This window comes from Narcine bancroftii, chromosome 4 (genome assembly GCF_036971445.1).
Source record: "Narcine bancroftii isolate sNarBan1 chromosome 4, sNarBan1.hap1, whole genome shotgun sequence".
NCBI lineage: Eukaryota > Metazoa > Chordata > Chondrichthyes > Torpediniformes > Narcinidae > Narcine > Narcine bancroftii.
The window spans coordinates 100,762,692-100,787,355 of NC_091472.1; the positions used below are offsets into that span (position 1 = coordinate 100,762,692).

General features: G+C 41.8%; 1 protein-coding gene across 1 annotated transcript in view; it reads left to right on the forward strand.

The window, feature by feature from the left end:
- Positions 1-493: 493 nt before the first annotated feature.
- Positions 494-24,664, forward strand: part of cga (glycoprotein hormones, alpha polypeptide) — a 46,250-nt gene continuing 22,079 nt past the window's right edge. Inside the window, exons 1-2 of the mRNA XM_069930412.1 lie at positions 494-572; positions 8,372-8,524. Of these exons, the coding sequence (XP_069786513.1) occupies positions 8,522-8,524 (3 nt within the window). The 5' untranslated portion in view covers positions 494-572; positions 8,372-8,521. The remainder of the gene's footprint in view (positions 573-8,371; positions 8,525-24,664) is intronic.

A 24,664-nucleotide genomic window follows, 5' to 3' on the forward strand; every position in this document is an offset into this window, starting at 1 on the left:
ATCTGCTCCATTGTCAAAAAAAACTGTTATGAATAAAATTGATGCACCATCAATAACTTCGAAGACTAGAAGTTGTAGGCTGTTATTCACAGCCATGCTGGTCGACTGCCCTGGACTGAGGAGGGGACTGTGGCACACTCGCTTTTATTCAGGAGTCAGTGGGGTCTGTGGCACAGTCAGCAAGGGGCATGTACTAGCACATCCAAACATATAGACAGTGGTTGACCACACAATATCTGACATTAATAGATTTTTGGTTACCAAACAATCAAAAAATACAGAGATTTGCTGGGATAGTTGAGAAATGGTCATGTTCTCAAGTGGTAGAATCTTTTCCAGGAATGTTTAGCTTGCTCTGGCTTCCCTCTCTTATTGTATCCTATCCTTCCACCTTCATTGGATTGTTTTCCTTTATTGCATCTGCATTTGAATCCTCAACCTTTTCCATGCAATCTTCATTATTACTGTCTTTTTTTAAAGTCTTGCTGCAGATGAAAACCAGCATCATTCATGGCATCGCTCGTGTTGGTTAACAAAAACTGTGGATCAAGAAAAGAACACACCAGGAGAAAGTGAGTTGCAGCCAACTGAGAGTGATGGTGATTGTTAGATGTAGCATGTGTTTCCCACAGAGCTGAGAGCAACTACAATGTTGATTGTGAATGGTACCATGCGAGGAGCAGTTTGTAAAGACGTGAGTGAAATCTGGGAACTTTAACACAGGTGTATGATGAAAGTTCCACTGGGTAGGCAAGGGGATGGAGACTGGAAAAACAGAGTGAATGAAGAAGATGAAATGTTGTGATTTTAGTGCTTTATACAATTCTGGCCTTTCAGAGCTAAGTGCTTATCCTCCATATTGAAAGAGAGGGGTTTGCAAAATTCAAAACAGGAAATATGGGAACTATTTCCATTTAGTGGGCCTTGAATCATTTCCACACCCAGATGTGGGAAAGATCAATTACTGGTATTTAGAAATCGGAATTCTACTGTCCATTTTGGTGCAAGATGCAAATTCTCTTGATTTCCCAGCTGAGTTGGGTGATGGAAGCTGCTAATTCACATAAGGGATACCCTCAACTTCCCTCATGGACCAGGATGAACAGCCATGCAAGTTTTCATTTGGATCTCTTATCCTTCATCCTGTTCCTAAAGTGGCTCCTCTCTTCCAGCACTAATTGGCTGTTATGTGCAAACCACCAGCTCCATTCACAAATCCCGGCCACCATGCTGTACTCGGTCCTCTTCCCAACCAAGCCTAAAACCAATCCTGCACCCTTCTGATGGCAAGATACTGTCCCCAGAGGTTCTATGCCTTCAGTTGTTCGACTTGGTCGACCTCTGAATGGGCCACTCTATTCTTTTTATTAAATCTTCCTACTTTGGTGCAAACATGGTATTAAGGAAAAAGTATTTTTTGTTACTTAGGAGCCTAATGTTTTCTCAGAACTAAAATATAATATTTCATAAACATTCTGATCCTTGGCAGTATGCCAGATTGATTTAAGCCTGAAAATTCCCTTGATAATAAGCAGCCGTCTTCTTCAGCTGAAAGTCCACGATACATGGGAGGCCAAATAGTCACATTTGTTACAAAAAGAAACAGCAATTTGTAATAATGAGCATAAAAATGGCAGACCAGTTGAACAAATACTCCAGGCTTGACTTAAGTATCCTCCCAGAAATAAGGGAGCCTAGGATCTATTGAAAATCAGTACAGTATTGAGGGAACTGATGTTAGGGAATTGATGGGATTGAAGAGCAGATTAATCCTCCAGATCACACATGTCAAACTCTGGCCCACGGGCATATAATTATATTTGGCCCTCAAGATCATTTCAAAAATGTATTAGAGGTGGCCCGCCCTGCAGCGAGAGCCGATGCTGTTTTTTGGTAATGTCACCCCCACCATCCTCCCCCTTCATTGCACATCCTTCCCCATTGTAACACGAGAAATTGTAACACGAGAAGTCTGTCGATGTCATCAGCCGGCAAGCCAGTTGGAAGGCTCCCCACACAACCAGTCACTTCTCCCACCTGTCGAGCGGTGCGGCGGATGGGCGAGCGCCTGTAATTTCCTGTCGACGCGACGGACATGGCAGGCTGCGCACGGCCCCCGGGCAGCACGAGCCCCACGCGACTGGCACCAGACAGCCCTTCCACAGCGCGAGCGCATTTCTCCCGGTCGCCACGGCCTTCAGCGCTTGCACCCGCGCGGACCCCAGGGACGGCTGGTTCGGCCCTGCACGTGAAGGGAGAGATGGTGGCTGTCCACAAAGGCTGATTGGCAGCGCGCTGGGCCTGAGTGGGTGGGTAAGCAGGGGTGGGCAGAGGGTGCAGGTGAGGAGTAATGGGCAGGGGAAGTTATGGTGGTGCGAGGGGCAGTTAGAGGGAGGGATGAGTAGAAGAAGGGGTGGATAGGGAAGAGGTAAAAGGGGAGGGGCAGGGCGAGTAGGGGAGGGGTGATTAGAGGGTGAGAGACGGGTAGAGGAGGAACAGGTTGAGGGGAGAGGCAGTAGAGGGGCGTGTATAGGATGGGGTGGGTAGAGGCAGAGCGAGTGGAGTGAGGGGTGAGTAGAGGTTGGGTAAAGGACTGGTCAGGGTGAATAGAGGCCTAGAGCCTGAGGAGTGAGCAGGAAATGCTGAGTCCTGATGCAGGCCAAAATGGACACAGCTTGTGAATGCTGACTACATCTCCACAGGGACCAAATATGTTTCCCTCAGGTCAAGCAAAGGGTGAACTTGAGCTACCTACTCCTGACCTGTAACATTATCCTCCTAAAGTTATATCCTAAAGTTTAACATTACATATGTTGAAAGAAGAGAAAACATGCAGATGTTGTTGAAAATTTTCAATAAATATTTAGTTCGGCCCTCAACTTAGTCCAAGTTTTTAATTTTGGCCCTCCGTGAATTTGAGTTTGACACCCCTGCTCCAGATGATACTCTGCATCCAAGAGCGATTTAAAGAAGTGGCTCTAGAAATGGTGAATGCATTGGTGGTCACTTCCCAATGTTTTTAGGACCATCAATCATTTTCTTCTAGTTGAAGAGCAGCTAAAGTAACCACTTTATATAAAAAAAAATAAGGAAGGAGGAAACAGAATTATAGACCAGATATCCTGACATAGATAATGGAGAAAATGCAAGTCTTTCATTAGAGGTAATAATAACAGAGCATTTCAAAGACAGCCACAAGATTTGTCAGTTCACATTGATTTCCTCAAGAGGAATCACACTTTAACAAATATTCTGCAATTTTCTGAGGGTTTAATTATTGGAGTGTTATGGGAGAACCAGTGAATTTGGACTTTGAGGCTTTTGATAAAGATCCCACATAAGAAATTAGTGTGTAAGGCATTTGGGTAATATATTGACATGGAGTGAGAGTTATTAGAGGACAGGAAACAAAAGAAGATAAATAGCTCTTTGCAATGATAAGTGGGCTAGTGCAATGTTCCATGTTCAGATCCCAGCTATTCGTGGTGCATATAAATTATTTAGATGAGGGAATTAAATTCAGAATCTCCATGTTTGCAGACAACAAAAAGCTGGATGTGAATGTGAGCTATGAAGAGAATGATACTCCAATGTGATTTGATGAGGTTGAGTGAGTTGGCCAATGCATGGCAGGTGGAGCATGATGCAGGTAAATACCCGAGATTATCCACTTTGGCAAAAACAGGAAGGCAGATTATTAAAGTACCCCTAATCCAAATACCCAAAATCCTAAATTATTCAACATCTGATTTTTTTTTTGGTCCGTGGACCCATAAGGTATTCGTAAAAACACACAATGCTGGAGAAGCTCAGCAGGTCAAACAGTTTCCTTTATGTAGCAAAGGCAAAGATACAGAACTGATGCTTCAGGCTTGAGCCCTTCATCAAAATATGAGAAAATGCTGGCAAGCATCCGAACAAAAGTGTAGGAGGGGTGGCAAAGGCAGGAGATAATAGATGGAGAAAGGAGGGAGGGGACAGCAGCAATGAGGGGGAGGGGACATGGCTGGGTGGGTGAAAGAACTGGAAAGGCAAGAAAAGGGGGGGAGAGGAAAGAAAAGGCAAGCAGGTTTAATGGAAAGCAGTAAAGTGCATGTTCATGTCATGTGGCTGGAGAGTGCCCAGATGGTAAATACATGGTGTTCCTCCAATCTGCGGGTGGTCAGGGTGGGACAGTATACAAAGCCATGGACATGTGAGCACCAGAGTGTGAACCGGAATTGAAATGATTGGCCATTGGGAGGTCATTGTGGTTGCAAATGGAACGGAGGTGCTGAGTGAAGTGATTTCCTAGTCTGCAATCGGTCTCTCTGATGTTGAGAATGTCACAAGGGGTGCACCAGATGCAGTAAATAAGTTCTCTGGATGTACAAGAGAAGTGCTGCTTCATGTGAAAGGCCTGTTGGGGCCCCAGACCTTGGTGAGGGAGGAGGTGTGGGCGGAACTGTTGCACCTCTTGAAGGCAGAGGGAATGATGCCGTGGGTGTGATGGGTGGGGAGGGATGAGTGCATGAGGGAATCGTAGAGGGACCAGTCCCTGCGGAAGGCTGAGAGGAATGGGAAAAATGTGTCTGGTGGTGGGATCATGTAGTAAGTGACGGAAATTCCGGCGGATAATAGAGCAGGCAGAAACAGTGGAGGCTGGTGGGGTGGTAGGTGAAGACGAGGGGGAATCTGTTTGTAGCATTTGGGGGTAGAAGGGGCCAGGATAGATAAGCAGGAAATGGAGAAAGTGCGGGTGAGGGCTGAGTTGATAGTGGTGGAGGGGAAGCCACGTTTGTGGAAGAAGGCAGTCATTTCGGAATATCTGGACTGGAAGACCTCATCTTGGGAACAGATGCATCGGAGATGGAGAAATTGAGAGAAGGGGATGGAATCCTTGCAGTGGTCAGGGTGTGAGGAAATACAATCCAGGTAGCTGTGGGAGTTGGAGGGCTTATAGTATATGTCAGTGGAAAGCTTGTCTCCTGAGATGGAGACAAAAAGATCCGGGAAGGGGAGAAGTTATCCGAGATGGATCAGGTGAGTGAGATTGGGGTGGAAGTTGGTCGCGAAGTGGATGAAGTTGACAAGCTCATTGTGAGAGCATGAGGCAGCCCCAATGTATTTGTCGATATACCGGAGGAAGAGTTGGGGGGGGGGGGGCGAGAGGAGGTTTTGCCTATGTAGGCTAGTTCCACAAAGCCCACAAACAGGAAGACATAGCTGGAACCCATCTGGGTACCTTTGATTTGGAGAAAGTGGGATGAGTTGAAGGAGAAGTTATTTAGAGTGAGGACAAGTTCTGCCAGGTGGAGGAGGGTGATGGTAGAGGGTGACTGGTCCAAACTTTGGTCCAGGAAGAAGCAAAGTGCTTTCAGATCTTCAGTGTGGAGGATAGAGGTATAAAGGGATTGGACATCTATCATGAAAATGAGGCGGTCTGGAGTCAAGGTAGAATGAAACTAGTTTGGTGGGGCAGGAGCAGGCAGAAACAGTGGGTCTATCTGGATGGTTGGGTTTGAGTATCTTGGGTAGAAGGTAGAAAAGGGAAGTGCGGGGGTGGGAGAGGATGAGGTTGGTGGCCGAGGAGGGGAGGTGACCAGAGGTGATGAGGTTAAAGATAGTTTTAGAGAGAGTGGCTTGATGTATAGTGAGGGGTTGATAGGAGGAGGTGTCCAAGAGCTGTTGACTGGCCTTGGCAAGATAGAGGTCAGTGCCCCAAACCACAACTACATCACCCTAGTTGTGGGTTTGATGGTGAGGTTGGGATTGTTGCAGACAGAGTGGAGGGCAGAGTGTTCTGAGAGAGTGAGGTTGGAATACAAGAGGGGGGTGGTAAAGTAATGCATAATAGAGTTCAAAAATCCCGATCAGAGAACAGGATGTAGTGGACGTAAGTAGTGCATTATAGAGTGTAGATGCATATGTAAATATTTGAATTATAATGTGAATGCATGTATCTTCAAGCCTGAGTGAAATAGTGCATTTTTTAAATGGTGTTCCAAAATCCAAAAAAAAATCCTAAATCCCATTTCAGAGAAGGTGCACTCAACCTGTATTAATTTTTCAGAACATCATCCCTTTTCCTGTCAATGTCATTGGCATGAATGTGTACTACATCTTCTGGTTGCTCACCCTCTGTCTCAAGATGTGTGGATTCAATCCAAGATGTCTCTGACCCTGGTATTTATGAGGCACATGGCATTTCCTCCATAGTCTCCAGTTTGCTCCCCTAACTAATGAATCTCCTATCATTCTCCTCCCTCTTCTTCTGACCATCAGATCCAGACTCGATGCCAGAGTTGTTGTGGCTTTCGCTGGTAGTTATCCCCCTAACAAGATCCAAACCAATATACATATTGTTGAAGGGAATAGCCAGAGGGATACCTGGAATAATACAGCATGGAAACAGGCCCTTTGGACCAACTTACTCATACTGACTAAAATGTCCTACCTACACGTCCCACCTGCTTGCATTTGCCTATATGCTTCTAAACCTATCCTATCCATCCAAATATTTCTTAAACATTACAATAGAACCTACCTAAACACCCTCTCTAGCACCTTGTTCCATACACTTACCTGTATTCCTTTTTGTGCATCTGATGGTCATCTAGCTACCTGTTGCCTTCATCCTAGGTGTGACTGTCTCACTGTAAATTCTTTCTATAAACCCCTCAGCCTCCCAAATAATCTAGAATTCATCCAGCTCTAGTTTCCTTACACAGTCTGAAAGCATTTGCAGATGATGCTATCAGGGACACAAAGTCTCTGTGATTATCCATATTCTGAAAATGGAAAACCTTTATCTTAAATATACCTGTTATATACAGAGGAAACCTGGGACTATTTTATGCTGGAGCATGAACACTGTAAGAGCCACATCAGACTTGAGTGGTGAGCATGCTTAGTGTGACAGTGTATTCATACAAGACCAGTAACCTGAGATGTAAAGGTTTGTGCTCTAAACTTACAAGCTTCTCTTAGTGTTTATTAAGATCTCCGATGGTACAACTGAGGACATAACAGTACCCAATGACTTTTCTTCCACAGCTGTTCATAGCAGAAAATTCTATGGCTATAAACAAGGAATTTGCAGATGTTTAAGAATTATAAAAAGTGCTGGAGAAACTCCGCAGATCATACAGCATCCATGGAAAGCAATAGGCAATTTCAGGCCTGAACCCTTCATAAAGCATGTCAAAAATTGGGCATCCATCCAAATTTGAGATGGTAGGAAGGGGAGGAGCAAAGATACAGGTGGGAGGGAGGAGGATACATGAGAGAGGGGCAAGAAGAGAAAGAAGCTAAGAAGTGATGGGTTGGAAACAGCAGACTGAGAAAGATCCTTTCTGATGAGGGAGGTGTGGCTGATGGGCAGGGGTAAGAGAAGGAAGGGAAAGGAATGAGAAATGATGAGGTGGAGAATTTTTTAAAAAAAGAAACCTGGAGGAGGTTACAGGAAATTGAAGCTGCTATTGATGTCATCTGATTGGAGACTGCCAAAGTGGAATATAAGGTGGTACGCATTCAATTTTCATGTGGCCTCAACCGGGCAGTGCGATGCCTTGGAAAGACATGTTGGTGTGGGAATGGGGTGTGGAGTTGAAATGGTTGGCCTCTGGGAGATTTTTGCTGATACAGTGATGGGATCTGGTGATGGGGTCACACTGTAGTGATTGATGCAGAGGCTGATGGAGTGGGAGGTGACGGAGAGTGGATTTCAGTCCTTGTGTTTCGTGGTTGGTGGGGCCAGGGCAGATGTGTGGGAAATACAGGAAATGCGGGTGAGCGCTGAGTTGATGGTGTGTCCAGAAGTCGGATTGCAGCCTTAACTCCCCACTCTCCTCTTGCTTATCAAGAATTAATTTTTCTCTGTAGTCATGATATTGCACTTCTTGTATTTTCCATCAAGGGATACAGACAGAGGTTTGTATGATGGTAGAATTGTATCTGCGAATGGCTCTGTGACTTGCTGTTGCTTGCTTCTTCCATTTTGAGCCTGTTGGTAATTAGAAACCCATCATGAAAGAAATGAAAAAGCCATGTCTCCACTTGATCTGTACTCGAAACAACTGGCGCTCCCACAGATCCATCCTCGATTATTTATTTTTGGCTTTTTAATTGATTAAATTTGGAAAAGAACCTTTCAACTGACTTTACACATTAATTACCTTGTTATTGTAAAACTGGAGTTTCAATGTCACCCTATCTGAAACATCTAGATGCTCAAAGAAATGGACTTTTCTCTAATCTCTTTTAATGCATGCGGTGAATGAAAATAAATTCTGGGGTTTTATCCTACAAAGTTGTTCCTGAGTGGGGATTTGGGCGAGAGGTGATTACGTCAATTGAAAATGCTCTATTTGTTCCAATCTATCTTGTGCAGGAAATGATGACAAGTCACAATGGGTATAAATACAGTGAGATCCAGTACTACAACTTTATGCAGAGAGGATCCCAAACAAAGACAAGTGGACGTGCAACACATCATCACATTTAACTGCTCCAGATTATCTTCAAAAACCAGCACTGGTCAATGGTGAGAAATGTTCTTCCATTAAGTGGTGTGTATTTTTCTAATAAATCATATACAATATACTAGTGAAATTAAAAGATTGCATCGTATTTAAAAACTAGTATTAATGATATGCTTGTTAATTATTCTTTGACATAGTAAAAAACATAGGAATTTTACAACAGTGGCATTTTAATTGATGGCAATTTACACATCCTTAATTTTCATGTTCAATCTTAGTTAATAGCATTCTCGCTATCCAGTTAGAAGATTATGGATTCAACATCCACAGCAAACTTCAACCTGGAAGCTGAAAATACAGAAGAGAATGAGAGGGTGCTCTGTCTTTTAGATAAGCAACAAAAACTCATAGAGTCATAGAACTTTACAGCGCAGAAGCTGACTCCTTGGTCTATGTTGACTGATCTAGTCTTATTTCCCTGGGTTTGGCCCATGTCCCTCTAAACTTTTCCCATCTATATATCTGTCAAAATGTCTCCTGAACATGACAATTCTCCCTTCTTCTCCCTCTCCTTCTGACAACTCATCCCATATACCTACCACCCTCTGTGTGAAGATGATGGATGTCAGATCCCTTTTAAATCTTTTCCTTCTCACCTTAAACTTATGCCTTCCAGTTTTAGATTCCCCTATGACTATTGATATGACTATTTATCTTATCTACATCCTTCATTATTTCTTAACTATAGATAGTAGGAGGCTTATCCCATCCGATCCAGCCTCTCCTAATAATTCTACCCAACAATCTTGATAACATTCTCATGGATCTTTTCTGCATCCTTTCCAACTTAATTATATTTTTCCAAGATTCAATATTTCTTTAGCCTCTACCAGTCCAAAGACTAGTCTAAAGACAAGAAAAAGAAGCAAAAGAGAGGCCCTCAGGGACACTGAGGGTCCGTGGATTCCAAGTCCTCCAATGGAGCCCAGTAAGCTCTGTAGCAGCATGGCTTTCTGTCCTGCCCAGCAAGGCATCCATTGCCCTCTGATCCTTGGTTCTGATCCCCCATCGTGCTTTGGAAGCAGTCAGCATCTGAGGCCCTGCTCACTACTGGCACCCTCACAAATTCTGGTCCTGATACCTGGCTCCCAGAAGTCAGTCTCCAGCAGCCCGCAATCAGGTGTGAGGCCTTCAATCAATGAACTCCTTGCTGTTCCATTGCTATGGTTTTCTACTCCACAGGGTCCCTTCTCATGCTTCTACTTCTTGGTGGAGAGGTGTTCTCCAACAATGGTGCCTTTAACTGGTCTGCTGCTCCCTCAAAACTTGCACCCCTCATGGTCTGGGCTGCTATGCATGGTCACTGCCATCTTGGGCACAGATCTCTGTGGTGTTTGACGACACTCCCCAGGTCCACACCATTTACCATGCAAGTCTTGCTCTGGTTTAACTGTCCAAAGTTCAACACCTTGCTCTGTCCAAGTTAAGTTCCATCAACCAATCCTTGGACCACTGTTCCTGGAAATCTAAAGACTGCAGAAGCTCGAAATTTGAAATTAAAACAGCTGGAAACCCTGGGCAGTTCAGGCAGCATCTGTGGAAAGAAGCAAAGTTACACGTGCTGCCTGAGTTGCTGAGGGTAGCCAGCAATTCTGTTTTTAATGTAAAACGGGCCATCTTTAGGCCATTTCATGTCGGGCCTCTGCCTTGAGACCGGCTACAGAGCAAATGGGAAAAATGGGAACTTACCTTTCAGACAGCAGCCCTAAAAGGCTGCTCCAGCGCTCCATTCATATCCAGAGGTGCCTCGTAGTGCCCTCCAGATCCGATGGAAGTGGGGTGACTGATGCCTTAGCACCACCCATCATAAATACCGCTCTATGGTTCCCAGAACAGTTCCAGCTGCGTGGGGGATGATGGATAGGGAAGACAGCTATTGCTCTGCCACGTTTTGAGCTGCAGAGTATGGCCCTGAAGGCCGAAGTGGCCCAGTGTGGCTGTCCCAGCCTGCACTGGCCGCCTCCTGACGGCTCCTGCTGCCCCGCCAGCCCCTGCTGCCCCACCAGTCCTCGCTGTCCCGACTGCCCTGACAGTCCCCACTGCCTCCCTCTGCCCCGACGGTCCCTGCTGACAGCTTCCGCTGCCCCGACAGACCCCTCTGGCCCCTGCTGACAATCCCAGCTGCCCTGACTGCCCCGAGGGCTCCCCGTCACCCCTGATGGAGGGAGAGGGGTGAGTGGGGAGATGGGTCACGGACTGACAACATCATTAGCCCGCCCCTAAACAGTCGCTTAGCGCGGCTGTACATCGCTGCGGAGAGTATCCCTCTTGGAGAGAGGTTGGAATATGCGGCTCGAAGACCACCTCTGCACATTCAGAAAGGTAGGTGATTATGCATTTTGGCAGAGTTTCTCCGCCTTTACATCTCAACTTTTGGGCTATCTGAAATGGCCTATAGTTTATAGAATAAGAAGCTTTCTCAATCAAAACCATTGTCATTCATTGCTGATTTGTATATTGCAAGCCATACCTTCTACAAAGAATTGTGACTGTGCATCTAAGCCATTCATCTTGTGTCTCTGAGATCACTTTGTCTTCAGGACCCATATCATTCTCCCATCACTCATTTCCCCTTCTGATGTTGTAAATAGATTTCTTTTCATTTTGTTTTGTTTTCTCCAAACTTGCTGTCATTGCCCCACAAAAATCTAACACAACTCTTCCATCCCTGAAATTACCACCTCATCATTAACCTCACCTTGTTTCTCTTTAGAATGTTGAGAGTAATGCAGACCTCAAACTCCTCTCCATCTTTCCAAAGCTCCATGTCTAAAACCTGAAATCATGTTTCTGGCCCGGCTGCAGTACCAAAACAAATCTTATTGAGTAATTTTAATGTGATTGGGATGTAGATATCCCTCCTATTGCCTCTCACAACTTGTGAACTTTAATGTGGTTGACCAAATCATTTAAAGCCAGCGCATAGAAGCATAAGCGACTGCTGATGGTAGAATCTGGAGCAAAAACCAAACTGCTGGGGGAAACTCAGTGGTTTGTTTTCTGCTATGGTATATCTGTTGTTTCCAAATGGGTGAATCTTGCTCACCAGTCCATTCCTTTGTATCTCACAGTAACCACAAGTGAAGGTTTCTCACTCTGGAATCACCACCTCTAATAACTCCGAGTATCTATTTTCATTCCCTCCTATTTCGTATCAAAATATTGGTTCTTAGCAACATCATCTGGAAATGAAGCTTCAATTTTCACACCAATATTACTTTTGCCCTCTCCATTATCTTCAACTTATCTGATTGCTTTGGGATGTTCAGTACCAGGAGAGTTAGAATTTTCTTCATATCGCATATTTCTTTTCAACATTTTGCTAGCTCACAAACCCATTCATTAACTAATTTTTCCTGTATCCTATTCAATTCATGTTCCATCAACTTACTCCAGATTCTAAACCATTGGGAAGAGTTCAATTTGTGTCATATTTGACCCTAAGGTAATTTTTGGGTCAAGTAGCCACACCTTCACAAAGACCACTTATGTGTGTGACATTGCTTGATTTTGCTCCTGTGTACTCTCATTTGATCTTCATCCATCCATTTATTATGGTCTCCTATCCTCTGTCAACTTGTGATCATCCAGAACCCTACTGTATATGTCCTAACATTTCAAGTTCAATTCAGTCATCACCCTTGCACATCCTGATCTCCACTGGCTTTCATTTTCAAGTTTAAAATTCTTGTCTTTTCAAAGTCCCCATGGACTCCTCCCATCAAATCTGTCTCCTCATCCTGAGCATCATCCTTTGGAAATAACCTGGGATTTCAGCTTTAAATTTATCTTGATAATGTTGCTTTGAATTGGTTTGAGATGTTTTGGATCTTGGCATGTGCTATTTAATTCTCCTGGTTATTGAAACTGGTCTCTGATATACCTCTTCTGCACTCTTCCTCCGTATTGCTGATCAACTCGGGATTTGGCACATCTCCAGGATGTTTATGTCATCTTCTTAAACCTGATTTTACTTCCTATGGATGCTCCATGACTGGCTGAGATTCTCAAGCACCTTTGTATACAGCACTCAACCCCAGCATCTGAAGATTTTCTTGTTTAAATATATACGAGTGCTCAGATCAGCAAACTAGCTCTACCATAAAATTGTAATCTAAGCTCTATGTCCCATTCATCTATTGCCAACTTTCTTGCTGATCAAGTATTTATTTACCTCATGCTTCCATCCCCTTGGCACTAAAAAAAATAGCCTTGGATATTTTTTATACCTCTGATCTAAATTCTCCCTCAAGAGGAAACATCCTTTCTACATTGGCTTTGTCAGTCTTGTATGGTTCAATCAAACTCCCTCTCACTCTTCTATCAATCCTAGCCTGATGAACTTTTCCTCAAAAGGAAACCCAGCTATTTCACGTATTAGTTCAATGACCCTTATTTAAACTGCTTCGAGTGTATTAGTATTCTTCCTTAAATAAGAAAAAAACAATCCTGAACACATTGCTTCAGATGACATCTCATTGATTTCCAGTATAAATGAAACAGTTTCCTTAGATTTGTGTACTATTCCTCTGGCAATAAACTCTTAACATTCTGTTAGCTTCTTGCAGTACACAAAAAAAGTGTTGGAGAAACTCAGCAGGTCACATAGCATCCATTACTTCTAAAAGGCAGTCGACATTTAGGGCCTGAGCCCTTCTTCAGGAGTGTTGAAAATCGGGCAGATGCCTGAATAAAAATGGTGGGGGGGGGGGAGAGGGAGGAAGGGAACAGGAGGAGCAGGTAATAGGTGGATACAGCTGAGAGAGTAGAAGCTGAGAAGTGATGGGGAGAGAGCAGAGGGCTAAGATGGAGTGAGGGAAAGAGAGAGACCAGGGAAGGTGTAAATGGAAATTGGTGAAGTCAGTTGGAGAGTGGCAAGATAAAATATAAGGTGTTGTTCCTCCAATTTGCGGGTAGTCTCAATTTGGCAACACATGAGTCCATGGACAGGCATGACAGTGTGGCAACGGGGCGTGAAATTGAATTGGTTGGCCACTGGGAGATACTTGCTATTGCTTCAGACAGAGCAAAAATGCTCAATGAAACAATCTCCCATTATATTGCTTGCACTCCATGTATAGAGGAGGCCACATTGGGAGTAAATGACCCCTACAGATTCACAACTGATTTGTTGCTTCACTTGGAAGGACTTTTTGGAGCCCTGAATATTGGTGAAGGAGGAGGTGTAAGTGCACATGTAATGCTTCTTGTGGTCACAGGAATAGATACCAAGGGGAATATTAATGGGAAGGGAGAAGTGGACGAGGAAGTTGCGGAGGGGGGAGGGGAAGATATGTGTATTGGTGGAATCCTATTGCAGGTGGCAGAAATTTCAGAGAATATGTTGGATGTGGTTGAGTGGGAGAAAAGGACAAGGGGAACTCCATCATTATTTTATCTTTGAGGTGGGGAGTTGGTAGGGGGGTTGGTCTGAGGGGAAGAGGACAGGACTGATGTGCAGGAAATAGAGGAGATTTAGGTAAGGGTAGTAGAGGGGAAGCCACATTTTCTGAAGAACATCTCAGATGCCCTGAAATGGAAAGCTTCTGCCTGTGACCAGATGCAGCAAAGATGGAGGAAGTGAGAGAAAAGAATAAAATCCTTATAAGAGACAGGATGGGAAGATGTGTAGTCGAGGTATCTGTGTGAGCAAGTGAGTCTTTAAAAGCTGGCTATAAATAGTTCATCTCCTGAAATGGAGACAGAGATTGAGAAAGGGGAGAAAATCACGAGAGGCAGAATGTGAATTTAAGGTCTCGGTGGAAGTTGGGAGCAAAATGGATAAAGTTGATGAGTGGCACGTTTAGCATAGTGGTTAGCTCAATGCTGTTATAATGCCAGTTTGAATCCCATGCACACTGTTAGGAGTTTGTATGTTCTCCCCATGTCTGTATGGGTTTTCTTCGGGTGCTCTGGTTTCTTCTCATCGTTTATAAAATGCTGAAGTTGTAGGATAATTGGGTGTAATTGGGTAGCATGGGCTCGTGGGCTGAAAGAGCATGTAATTGTGCTGTATCTCTAAAATCTTAAATAAATAATCATGGGTGCAGGTGGCAGGACCAATGTACAGGTGGTTATTAAAATAGCAGAGGAAAAGTTGACCCTGTGTATGCTGAGCCAAAAGAGAAGTTATTGAAGAAGTAGGCTGGTTGAAGAAATAGGCTTGGAAACAGACAATGAAAGAATAGTTTGGCATTACGGCATTGCTGAACTTGATGAGATGTGGGAAAATGGGGATAAAAATGAGGCCTCTCCTGAGGTCAGAGTGTTTTGTTTTAGAGGGGAATGTTGTGGGATATAGTAAAGACCAAACAGCTTAAAGTTGGGGAAAGTGTCAAAGGGTGGGGTAATCAGGGGGAAGGGATGAGGATTCATGGGGATCAGATTTGGGGGAGGCGGATTCAGGTCAGAAGGAAGAGGAACAGGGTTGAGAAGGGAGGGAGAGGAGGAGCAGGGTTAAGGGGGTTAGTTGTGGAAGAGGTGAAGGTCAGGGTGTGGGGAGGGCCAAAGGGTGGGAAGAAATGGTGGCTCAGAGGAGTAGAGGGGGTTGAGGAGTAGGGAGAGGCATGAGGGAGTGTGAGGAAAGGTAAGGATTAATGGTGAGGGGGCAAAAGGCAGAAGGATCCATGGTTCCAGCCTGGGGAAGGCTAGGATCAGGATGGGAACTGGTGATGTAGTCAGTGGGAATGCTGATCTGAAGGTGTTTGGGGATGGGTGAGCCCCTGGGTTTAGACATGGGGGCCAGGGTGTGCTCCTGGGTTGGAGGTTGGTGCTGGGGTAAACACCTGGGTCAGAGGACCTAGCCTGGGGAAGGTTGAGGCCGAGGTGAACAGCTGGGTCAGAAGCATCATCTGACCCAGCCTGGGAAATGCTGATGGCTGTCTGATTTTCTACACCTCTGAAAGGCCCTGAGTGTCAGGAGCTGTGCTTTGTTTCAGGGTAGTTTATCTGAAGTGGTGCGGCGATTCGTGGGAGTGTGTACCACAGGTAGAGCCAGTAGCACATTTTAAAAAAAGGTAAGCTAAAGCGTAGCAGCCAGAGTGGAGTAATTAGAGTGTGAGTGGTCCAGTGTAGGAGTGGAGAGTTGAGAGGATTTGGCTTGAGAGGCTTCAGTAAGCAGAGGCTATCCAGATAAGATCTGGTAAGATCATTTCATAGTAACCCCAAGTAGGTAGTAGAGCTGGTAGTTGTGAAAACAGGAATCACTTGAAATGGATATAAAAACTTGAGTAATATTATTTTAAAAGTGTTGTTACAGGTATATTATATTATATATTATATGTTTCCATAACAGCATTAATACACCCTATTAAAGATCATGATAAAGGAGACCATCTAGAAAAAGACAATCTCACGTACTTGAATAGAGGATTAAAAACTGAGTTTATTTAAATCTTTAACTTGTTTAGTAATTTTAATACCTAAGTATGTGAAATTATCTCTTGACAATCTTTAATGGAACTTGAGTGTAGATAGGAACCTGCATATTAATCGTAAAAGGTTTACTGCTGAATTGAGAAAACACATATAACATAGCTGATACAGATCTTTCAGGATCTGAAATAGATCATCTGCAGACAAAGAAACCTTATGAGTAACTCCGTTTCTGACAATCCCCTTGAACCTTATGAGTGTCTCTGAGGGCTATTGCCAGTGGTTCTAAAGCTAGATCAAATAGCAAGGGGTCAAGGGGACATCCCTGTCTAGTTCCCTTAAACACCCTAAATAAGGAGGATTTGTTATTATTAGTACCTGGGGTGGGGGGAACTACTATAAATCAATTTAATCCATGGTATAAAGCCCATACCAAAATTAAATCTCTTTAATGTTTCAAATAAATAGTTCCACTACAGATTATATCCAAAGGGGAATAAATAATGTTCAATAATCTATGGATGTTAAAATATGAATAACGACCTTTAATAAACCCAGTCTGATCTTTAGATATAACAGAGGGAAGGATATTTTCCAACCGATAGGCCAAAATCTTAGAAAAAACCATAAAATCTACATTCAACAAAGAAATTGGCCTCTATAGGAAATACATTCAGTCAGATCTTTATCCTTTTTAAGAATCAATAAAATTGACTCTTCATAAAAGGTTGCCAGTAAGGTTCCAGAAAAAAAACAGAATTGTTAAGGGGCAAGTAAATTAGTCAAGGATTTAAAAAATTCCACTGTAAAGCCATCCAGACCTGGGGCCTTGCCAAAAGAAATAGCTTAGGAAACTTTCAATTCTGAAATTGGAACTTCCAACAAGTTTTGATCTTCTGGTGATATTTTGGGAACATTCAATCATTGCAAGAATCTATCCATTGAAATGGAATTATCAGGAAATTCAGATTTGTATAGATCTGAAAAGAAATCCTGAAACATTTTATTAATTTCAGCATAATCAAGAGTAACGTTTCCATTCTTCTTGCGTATCTTTGTAATTTGTCTTTTAGATCCCACTGCCTTCAGTTGACTAGTTAACAGCTTACCTCCTTTCTCTCCATGTACATAAAATTGAGATTTAAGTTTAAGTAGTGGCTTCTCAATAGATAAAGATAAATCATGCTGTGTTTGAAGTTCTACTCTTTCCTTATAAAGGTCCATACTAGGCATCATAGAATATAATTTGTTGATCTCTTTAATTCTGTGAGTGTTTATTGTCAGTTCACTTTTAGTACATTTACTAAATCCAGCAGAATAAGAAATTATTTAACCTCACAAAAGTGCTGTAAGTGCATCTCAAATTACCAGATTGGACATTCCTTCAGTAGAGTTTGTCTGAAAAAAGAAAGAGATCTTACCTTTAATAAAACTAATGAATTTCTCATTCTGAAGCAGAGTGGAATTGAAATACCATTGTTGAAGTCCAGAAGTGACAATGGAGATTTAAATAGAAAGCTTTAAAGGTGCATGATCAAAAACATTGATTGTTAAGAGAGGGAAGGGGAATAGGTAGTCAGTGCAGAGCACCTCTCTGGCAGTTCCTTTCAGCAACAAGTATACCCCTTTGGATATTATTGGAGGAATGATTGATCTGGGCAAGGCGGCAGTTAGACCAATAGCACTGTGGTCAGCTCTGAGCCTCAGAGGGAAGGGTGAAGTCAAAGGGGGCTCGATAGGGGAACAGATAGGAGATTCTTTGGCTGCAAGAGACCCCAGGATGGTGTGTTGCCTCCTGGGTACTCAGGTCCAAGATGGCTCTCAGCGTTTGCAGAATATTCTAAAGGGGGAGAGTGAGCAGACAGAGGTCATTTACATATTGGTATCAATGATATAGGCAGGAGTGGTTCTGCAACACAAGTTTAGGGAGTTAGGAAAGAGGATGAAAAGCAGGACCTCCAAGGTAGTAATCTCTGAGATGGGAAAGGTTAGAACAGGATGATAGTACAGATAAATGAGTGGTTGATAAGATGGTGCAAGCAGCAGGGTTTCAAGTTCTGGGATCATTGGAACCTTTTCTGGGGAAAAGGATGACCTATACAAGTGAGATGGGTTGTACCTGAATTGGAGGGGGACCAATATTCTGGCAAAGATGTTTGCTAATGTTGTTGGGGGGGGGGATGTGATGGGGTTAAATTAGATTGGCAGGGGGCTGGGAACCTAAGTGAAGAGGCAGTTTGTAAAAAAGTAGAGAAAACTGGTAGAGGGTTTGTGTGAAAGGACAGGCAGGTGGTGCAAAATTGCAGCCATTAGGATGAGTTGCAATGCAACAGGGACACAGACAAAAAAAAGGAACAAATACAGGGCTGAAGATTTTATATTTAAATGCACACAGCTTAAAAATAAAGTGGATGACCTTGTAGTACAGCTACAGATTGTCAGATATAATGTTGTGGCTATCACAGAGCCATGGCTAAAAGATGGATGTCATGAGGAGCTGAATGTCTGAGGATACACACTATATCGAAAGGATAAGCAGGTAAGCAGAGCGGGTTGCGTGGCTCTGTTGGTAAGGAATCACATTAAATCATTGAAAAGAGGTGATATGGATCAGAAGATATAGAATCATTATGGATTGAGTTAAGAAATGGTATAGGTAAAAAGACATTGTGGCAGTTATATACAGAGCTCTAAGCAGTAGCCAAGATGTGGACAACAAATTACAAAGCAAATAGAAAAGGTGTGTTTGAAGGGCAATATTATTGTAGTCATGGGGGATTTTAAATTGGGAAAACCAGGTAGGAACTGGATTTTAAGAGAGAGAATTTGTAGAATGCCTATCAGAACGGCATGTGGCTGAGCCAACCAGGGAAATGGCAATTGTGTCATCAACCAGAATTGATAAAGGAGCTGAAGATGAGGGAAACTTAGGGAGGCAGTGATCATAATATGATAGCATTCACCATGCAGTTTGAGAATAAGAAACTAAAATCAGAAGTATCCATACATCAGTTAAATAAAGGGACAACAGATGTATGAGAGAGGAACTGGCAAAAGGCACACTATCTGGGAGGATAGCAGAGCAGCAGCGGCTATAGTTTCTGCAAGAAATAAGTGCAATAGGGTATATTCCAAAAAAAGAAATATTTGAATGGAAAAATAACATCACTGTGGCTGACAAGAGAAGTCAAAGCCAAAGTGAAGACAAAAGAAAGAGCAAACAAGGAAGCAAAAATTAGTGGGAAGATAGTTGAGTGCATTTGCTTTGCAAAGTATATAGAAGGCAACTAAGAAAGTCATTAGGAAGGAAAAGAACTTTGAAAGGAGGCCAGCAAATAAAATAAAAGTATACGTTTTTACAATTTATTTATTTATTTATTATCTATTTATTTTTAAAATTCTTTTAAGAACAAGAAAAGTATACTGTACAGTTACAAAGTAATAACAATGTACCTAGAATAGAAATGAACATTGCAAGTAATGATAAACTAACAGACAGAATTTAATACTATATCTCTTGTTCCTGCAAAAAAATCCAAAAGAAAAAAGACCATAACTGATTTATCCAAATCTATACCCTCTAAACTGAAAAGAAAACGCTTCTGGGACGCCTTAAACCACCATGAGGGTAACATTAACGGTATGTTGGTGAAATGCCTTATATGTAAATAAGTAAACTCAGGAAGAGATTAAAAATGTTACATATGTTAGATACAAAATAGTAAACCTATGTATTATTCATTAAACATTGAAATATTCCATAAAAGCGTACCACATTTTTATCAAGCTTAACCTCAGTTTTCAAAATATTAACCTTCTTGAGGTTCAAGCATGATAAGGTTCGGGTCATACTTTGTGCATAACTGGGAGGATTAGAGTCTTAGCAAAATAGATCTTCTCGTCATTAAAGTAGCAAAAGCTATAACATAGCAATCTGACACTGATAATCGACTGTTCACTATCACCACCACACCAAATAAAACTGTAATGGAATGAGGTTGAAGAGTAACTGAGAAAATAGGGAAGAATACATTAAAAATTTCCTTCCAATGGTGATCTAATGCTGAACAGGACCAAAATGTATGAAATAAGGAAGCAACCCCATTATGACATCTGACATCTAAAGGGTTGATAGTAGGAAAAATCCTAGCGAATTTATCTTTGGATAAATGTGCTCCATGTACTATCTTGAATTGAATAAGTGAATGATGAGCATAAATGGAAGAGGAATGGGCCAATTTTAAACACTTGGTTCATATATTCTTAGAAAGAATAGTTTGTAAGTTGCTCTCCCAAGCACTCTTAATTTTATTCATAGAAACGCAACTTATTTTAGAAATTAATCCATAAATTAATCCTATTGAATCCTTTTGACAAGGATTTAACCAAAAAAAAGGTCAATACAATTACTATAATGGGAGAAAGGAAAAGTAGTAATTTGGTTTCTCAAAAAACATCTAACTTGAAAATAAAGTACAACTCTGATTATCTGAACTTGGATTCTCTGAAATTTTGGATAAACGAGGATACCCGAAATCCTCATTTATCCAAAATCTTTTTGGAGCTGAACTGACTGGGAACCTCGGGCTCCCGTCGGGGGCAGCAGCGGACCTCGGGCTCCCGGCGGGGGCAGCAGCGGACCTCGGGCTCCCGGCGGGGGCAGCAGTGGACCTCGGGCTCCCAGCATGGGCAGCAGCGGACCTCAGTGGGGATGTGTCAGTGATCAGCGGTGGCCAGCATTTTTTTTTGGTGAGTATTAAACATTATTTTAATACTTAAAAAGCCTTACCTTGTTGTTTGTTGTTATTTAAACATTGTTTCAAGTGATTTGCTTTTGCTACTGGGCTGTTAAAAATTACCAGTTCTCCAAAAAAAAAAACATTTATCCGAAATGGGCCTGGTCCTGACCATTTTTGATAATCAGAGTTGTACTGATCTTAAAAAAAAATGGAAATTAGGGAGATTAAATTTATGTGACAAACACTCAAAAGTCATAAAACAGCCATCTACAAATAAGTCAAAATGAAGTGATACCCTTTTCTCTCCATTTATGAAAAACACGATCAAGGCAAGATGGAGGAAAAAAGAAATTATTAATAATCAGAGCAGATAAAGAACATTTTTTCAGTTCGAAACAGCACCTGAATTGAAACCAAATTTGCAATGAATTTTTGACTACCAAACTGCCTTAAATTTATTTACCTTAATCAAAGAATATGGAAGGGAAGCACCAAGCAGTGCAGCCAGAGCAAATTCGTTAAAGCCTTCCAGTTCCATAGGTGTCCATACTGGGCAGTCTGATTTATCTATGTAATGAATCCAGAAAATAATATATTTAATATTAATAGCCCAGTAAAGGCGAAGCAAGACTTCCATATTTTTTCTATTTTTGTAAATGAAATTTATTCAACCTTGGACTCTTGTTGTTCCAAACATCTGAAGAGATAATAGATTCAACCAAATTTTTAAAAATTATTTGGTATAAAAATTGGAATTGTCTAGAATAAATATAAAAATTTAAACAGAACATTTATTTTGATGAGATTAATTATATCAATCAACTTACATTTTAATATTCAACATTTAATAAATATAATTTACTCTCCACCATCTAAAGTTACTGAATATATTATTACATTAGATGCAGAAAAAGTGTTTGACAGGGTTGAGTGAGCATATTTATTCGAAGTTTTGAGTAGATTTAAATTTGGTCCAGAATTCATATTGTGAATCAAATTGATCTACCAATCCCCTAGGGTTTCATTATCTACTAATAATCAAAGATCTGATCCTTTTAGATTGTTTCGTGGCACGGGGAAAGGTTTCCCACTTTGCCCTCTATTATTTGACCTGGTGTTACATTTCAGGACTCAGTAAATATTTCAGTCATTCAAAGGTGGGGGGTTCAAAAATCATAAAGTTTCACTTTATGCTGATGATGTGTTGTGATATATCTCACATCTGGAATGCTCCACAGCAGCTATGTTAAATTTATTATCAAACTTTAGTATCTTCAGGTTACCAACTTAATTTGCACAAAGTGAACATTTTTCCCTTGTCTGGTTCTGTTCCTGTCTCTGATAATATTCAATTTAAAATAGTGAGGGGATCTTAAGGTTTTTAAAGTACGGTTAAAACCCCCAGTATCCAGCACCTATGGTGACTGGTAGATGCCGAATAAGCCTTTATAGCGCCAGCAATTGGGACCAGAGTTTGAAACCTGCGCCGTCTGTAAGGAATTTGTATGCTCTCCTCGTGTCTGCGTGGGTTTTCCTCAGGGGATCCAGTTTCCTCCCACCATTTGAAACGTACAAGGGGTGTAGGTTAATTGGGTGTAAATTGGGCAGCGTGGGCTGAAATTACCATGCTGAATGTCTAAATTTAAGTGAATTTGCTGGTTGCTTGAGATTGTGTGTTGTGTGATTGGCAGACTAACCACTAGGGGGTGCCAATTTTAAGCTGTTGTATTTTTTTTTACCCATTTGTTTTCCGCAAATTTTTTTGTGGGTTTCTTGAATTCTAGATAACGGGGATTTTACTGTATTATTAAGAGTAAGAAAGAGGCAACTAGGACTGATAGATGATGATGCTGGAGAAAGTGTAATGGGAGACAAGGAGATGTCAGAGAAACTGAATGAGTATTTTACAGTATACTGTACTTCCAAGGGTATCAGGGAAGAGAGGTGAGTGCAGTCACGATCACTAGAGAGAAGGTGATTGGGAAGGTGAAAGGTCTAAGGGTATATAAGTCTCCCAGACCAGATGGAGTGGACCCTTGGGTTCTGAAAATCTTTCAAGAATCAATAGATTCTGAACTGGAAAATTGCAAAGGTCACTCTGCTATTTAAAAAGGGAGGAAGGCAGCAGACAGGAAATTATAGTCCTGATAGCCCAACATCTGTGGTTGGGATGTTGTAGAGTCGATTGTCCAGAGTAACTGGAGGCGCATGTCAAGATAGGCCAAAGTCAGCATAATTTCCTTCAGGGAAAACCCTATCTGACACATCTATAGCAATTTTTTTGAGGAAACTACAAGGACGCTGGACAAAAGAGATGCAGTGGATGTCATATATTTGGATTTTTAAAAGGCCTTTGACAAGGTGCCACACATGAGGCTGCTTCACAAAATGAGAGCCCATGGAATTACAGGAAAGATACTAATGTGGGTAGAGCAATGGCAGATTGGCAGGAAACAGAGTGGGAATAAAGAGATCCTCTTCTGGTCGGCTACCAGTTACCAGTAGTGTTCTGCAGGGGTCGATGTCTGGGTCATTTATTTTAATGTTGTATGTGGAATAATGACTTTGTGGCTAAGTTTGCAGATGATACAAAGATAGATGGAGGGGCAGGTAATGAAGAAGAAATTGTGAGGCTGCAGGAAGACTTAGATTAGGAAAATGGGCAAAGAAATGCCAAATTAAATGCACTGTCGGGAAATATATGGACATGCGTTTGGTAGAAGGAATGAAAGGGTAGATGATTATTTGTATGGGGAGAAAATATAAAATTCAGAGGTACAAAGAGACTTGGGAGTCCTTGTGTAGGATACCCTAAAGGTTAAGCTCCAAGTTGATTTGGTAGTGAAGAAGGCAAATGTAATATTGGCATTCATGTCTACAGGAATTGGATACAAGAGCAGAAATGTTATGTTGAGACTTTATAAGACACTGGTGAAACCTCACTTTTAGTACAGGGTACAGTTTTGAGCTCTTTTCTTAAGAAAGGATGTGCTGGCATTGGAGATGGTTCAGAGAAGATTCACAAGAATGATTCCTGGAATGAAGGGATTAGCATATGAGGGACATTTGATGGCTCTTGGATTGTACCCTTTGCAGTTCAAAAGAATGAGGGGGTACCTAATAGAAGCATTTTTAATGTTGAAAGGCCTGGACAGAGTCGATGTGGAAAACTGTTTTCCATGGTAGGGGAGTCAAGGACAAGAGGGCACAACTTCAAGACTGAAGGGCGCCTATTTAAAACAAGACATGGAATAATTTCTTTAGCCAGAAATTGGAATTCGCAGCTGTGGAGGCCAAGTAGTTGGGTGTATTTACGTCAGAGATTGATAGGTATCTGAATAGTAGGGTATGAAAGGTTATGGGGAGAAGGTAGGAGAATGGTGATGAATGGTAGAATGGATCAGCTCATGATGGAATGGCAGAGCAGACTCACTGGGCTGACTGGCCTACTTCTGCTCCTGCATATTATGGTATTATGGAAATCTTGACTGCCTTTTGCTTCCTATGGATGCTGAATGACCTGCTGAGTTTCTCCAGCATGTTTGTACACTACACTAGACCCAAGCATCCATAAATATCTTTATTTACCTGTTAGTTTCTTAATGACTTGCTCTCCCTGCAGTTTATGAATCATACAGCAGGGCACCCCGATCTCTCCTCTTCTTTCACTATTTCCATAATAGGCCTTTTTTATTTTTGGAACCAAATAGACAATTTCATTGCTAGATATTTGCCCAAATCATTAAACCTATTTATATCCTTTTGTAGCTTTGTTATGGCCTCTCCATGACTTTCCAAACTATCTTTAAATTGTCAGCAAATTTTAGCAAATTTGTAGGCCATTTATGTTAAATTGCCTGACTAAAGAAGCAACAATGACTGTACTTCAGTAGAAATTAATTGACAGGGATAGAACTGTTCTAAGGATGCAAAATATATTACATAAAAGGAAACTTTCTGAAGTCTTACTGAAAGATTGGAAGTAGATGGAAAATAATTAAAAGTGGCACGGTTTAACTGTAAAGAAAT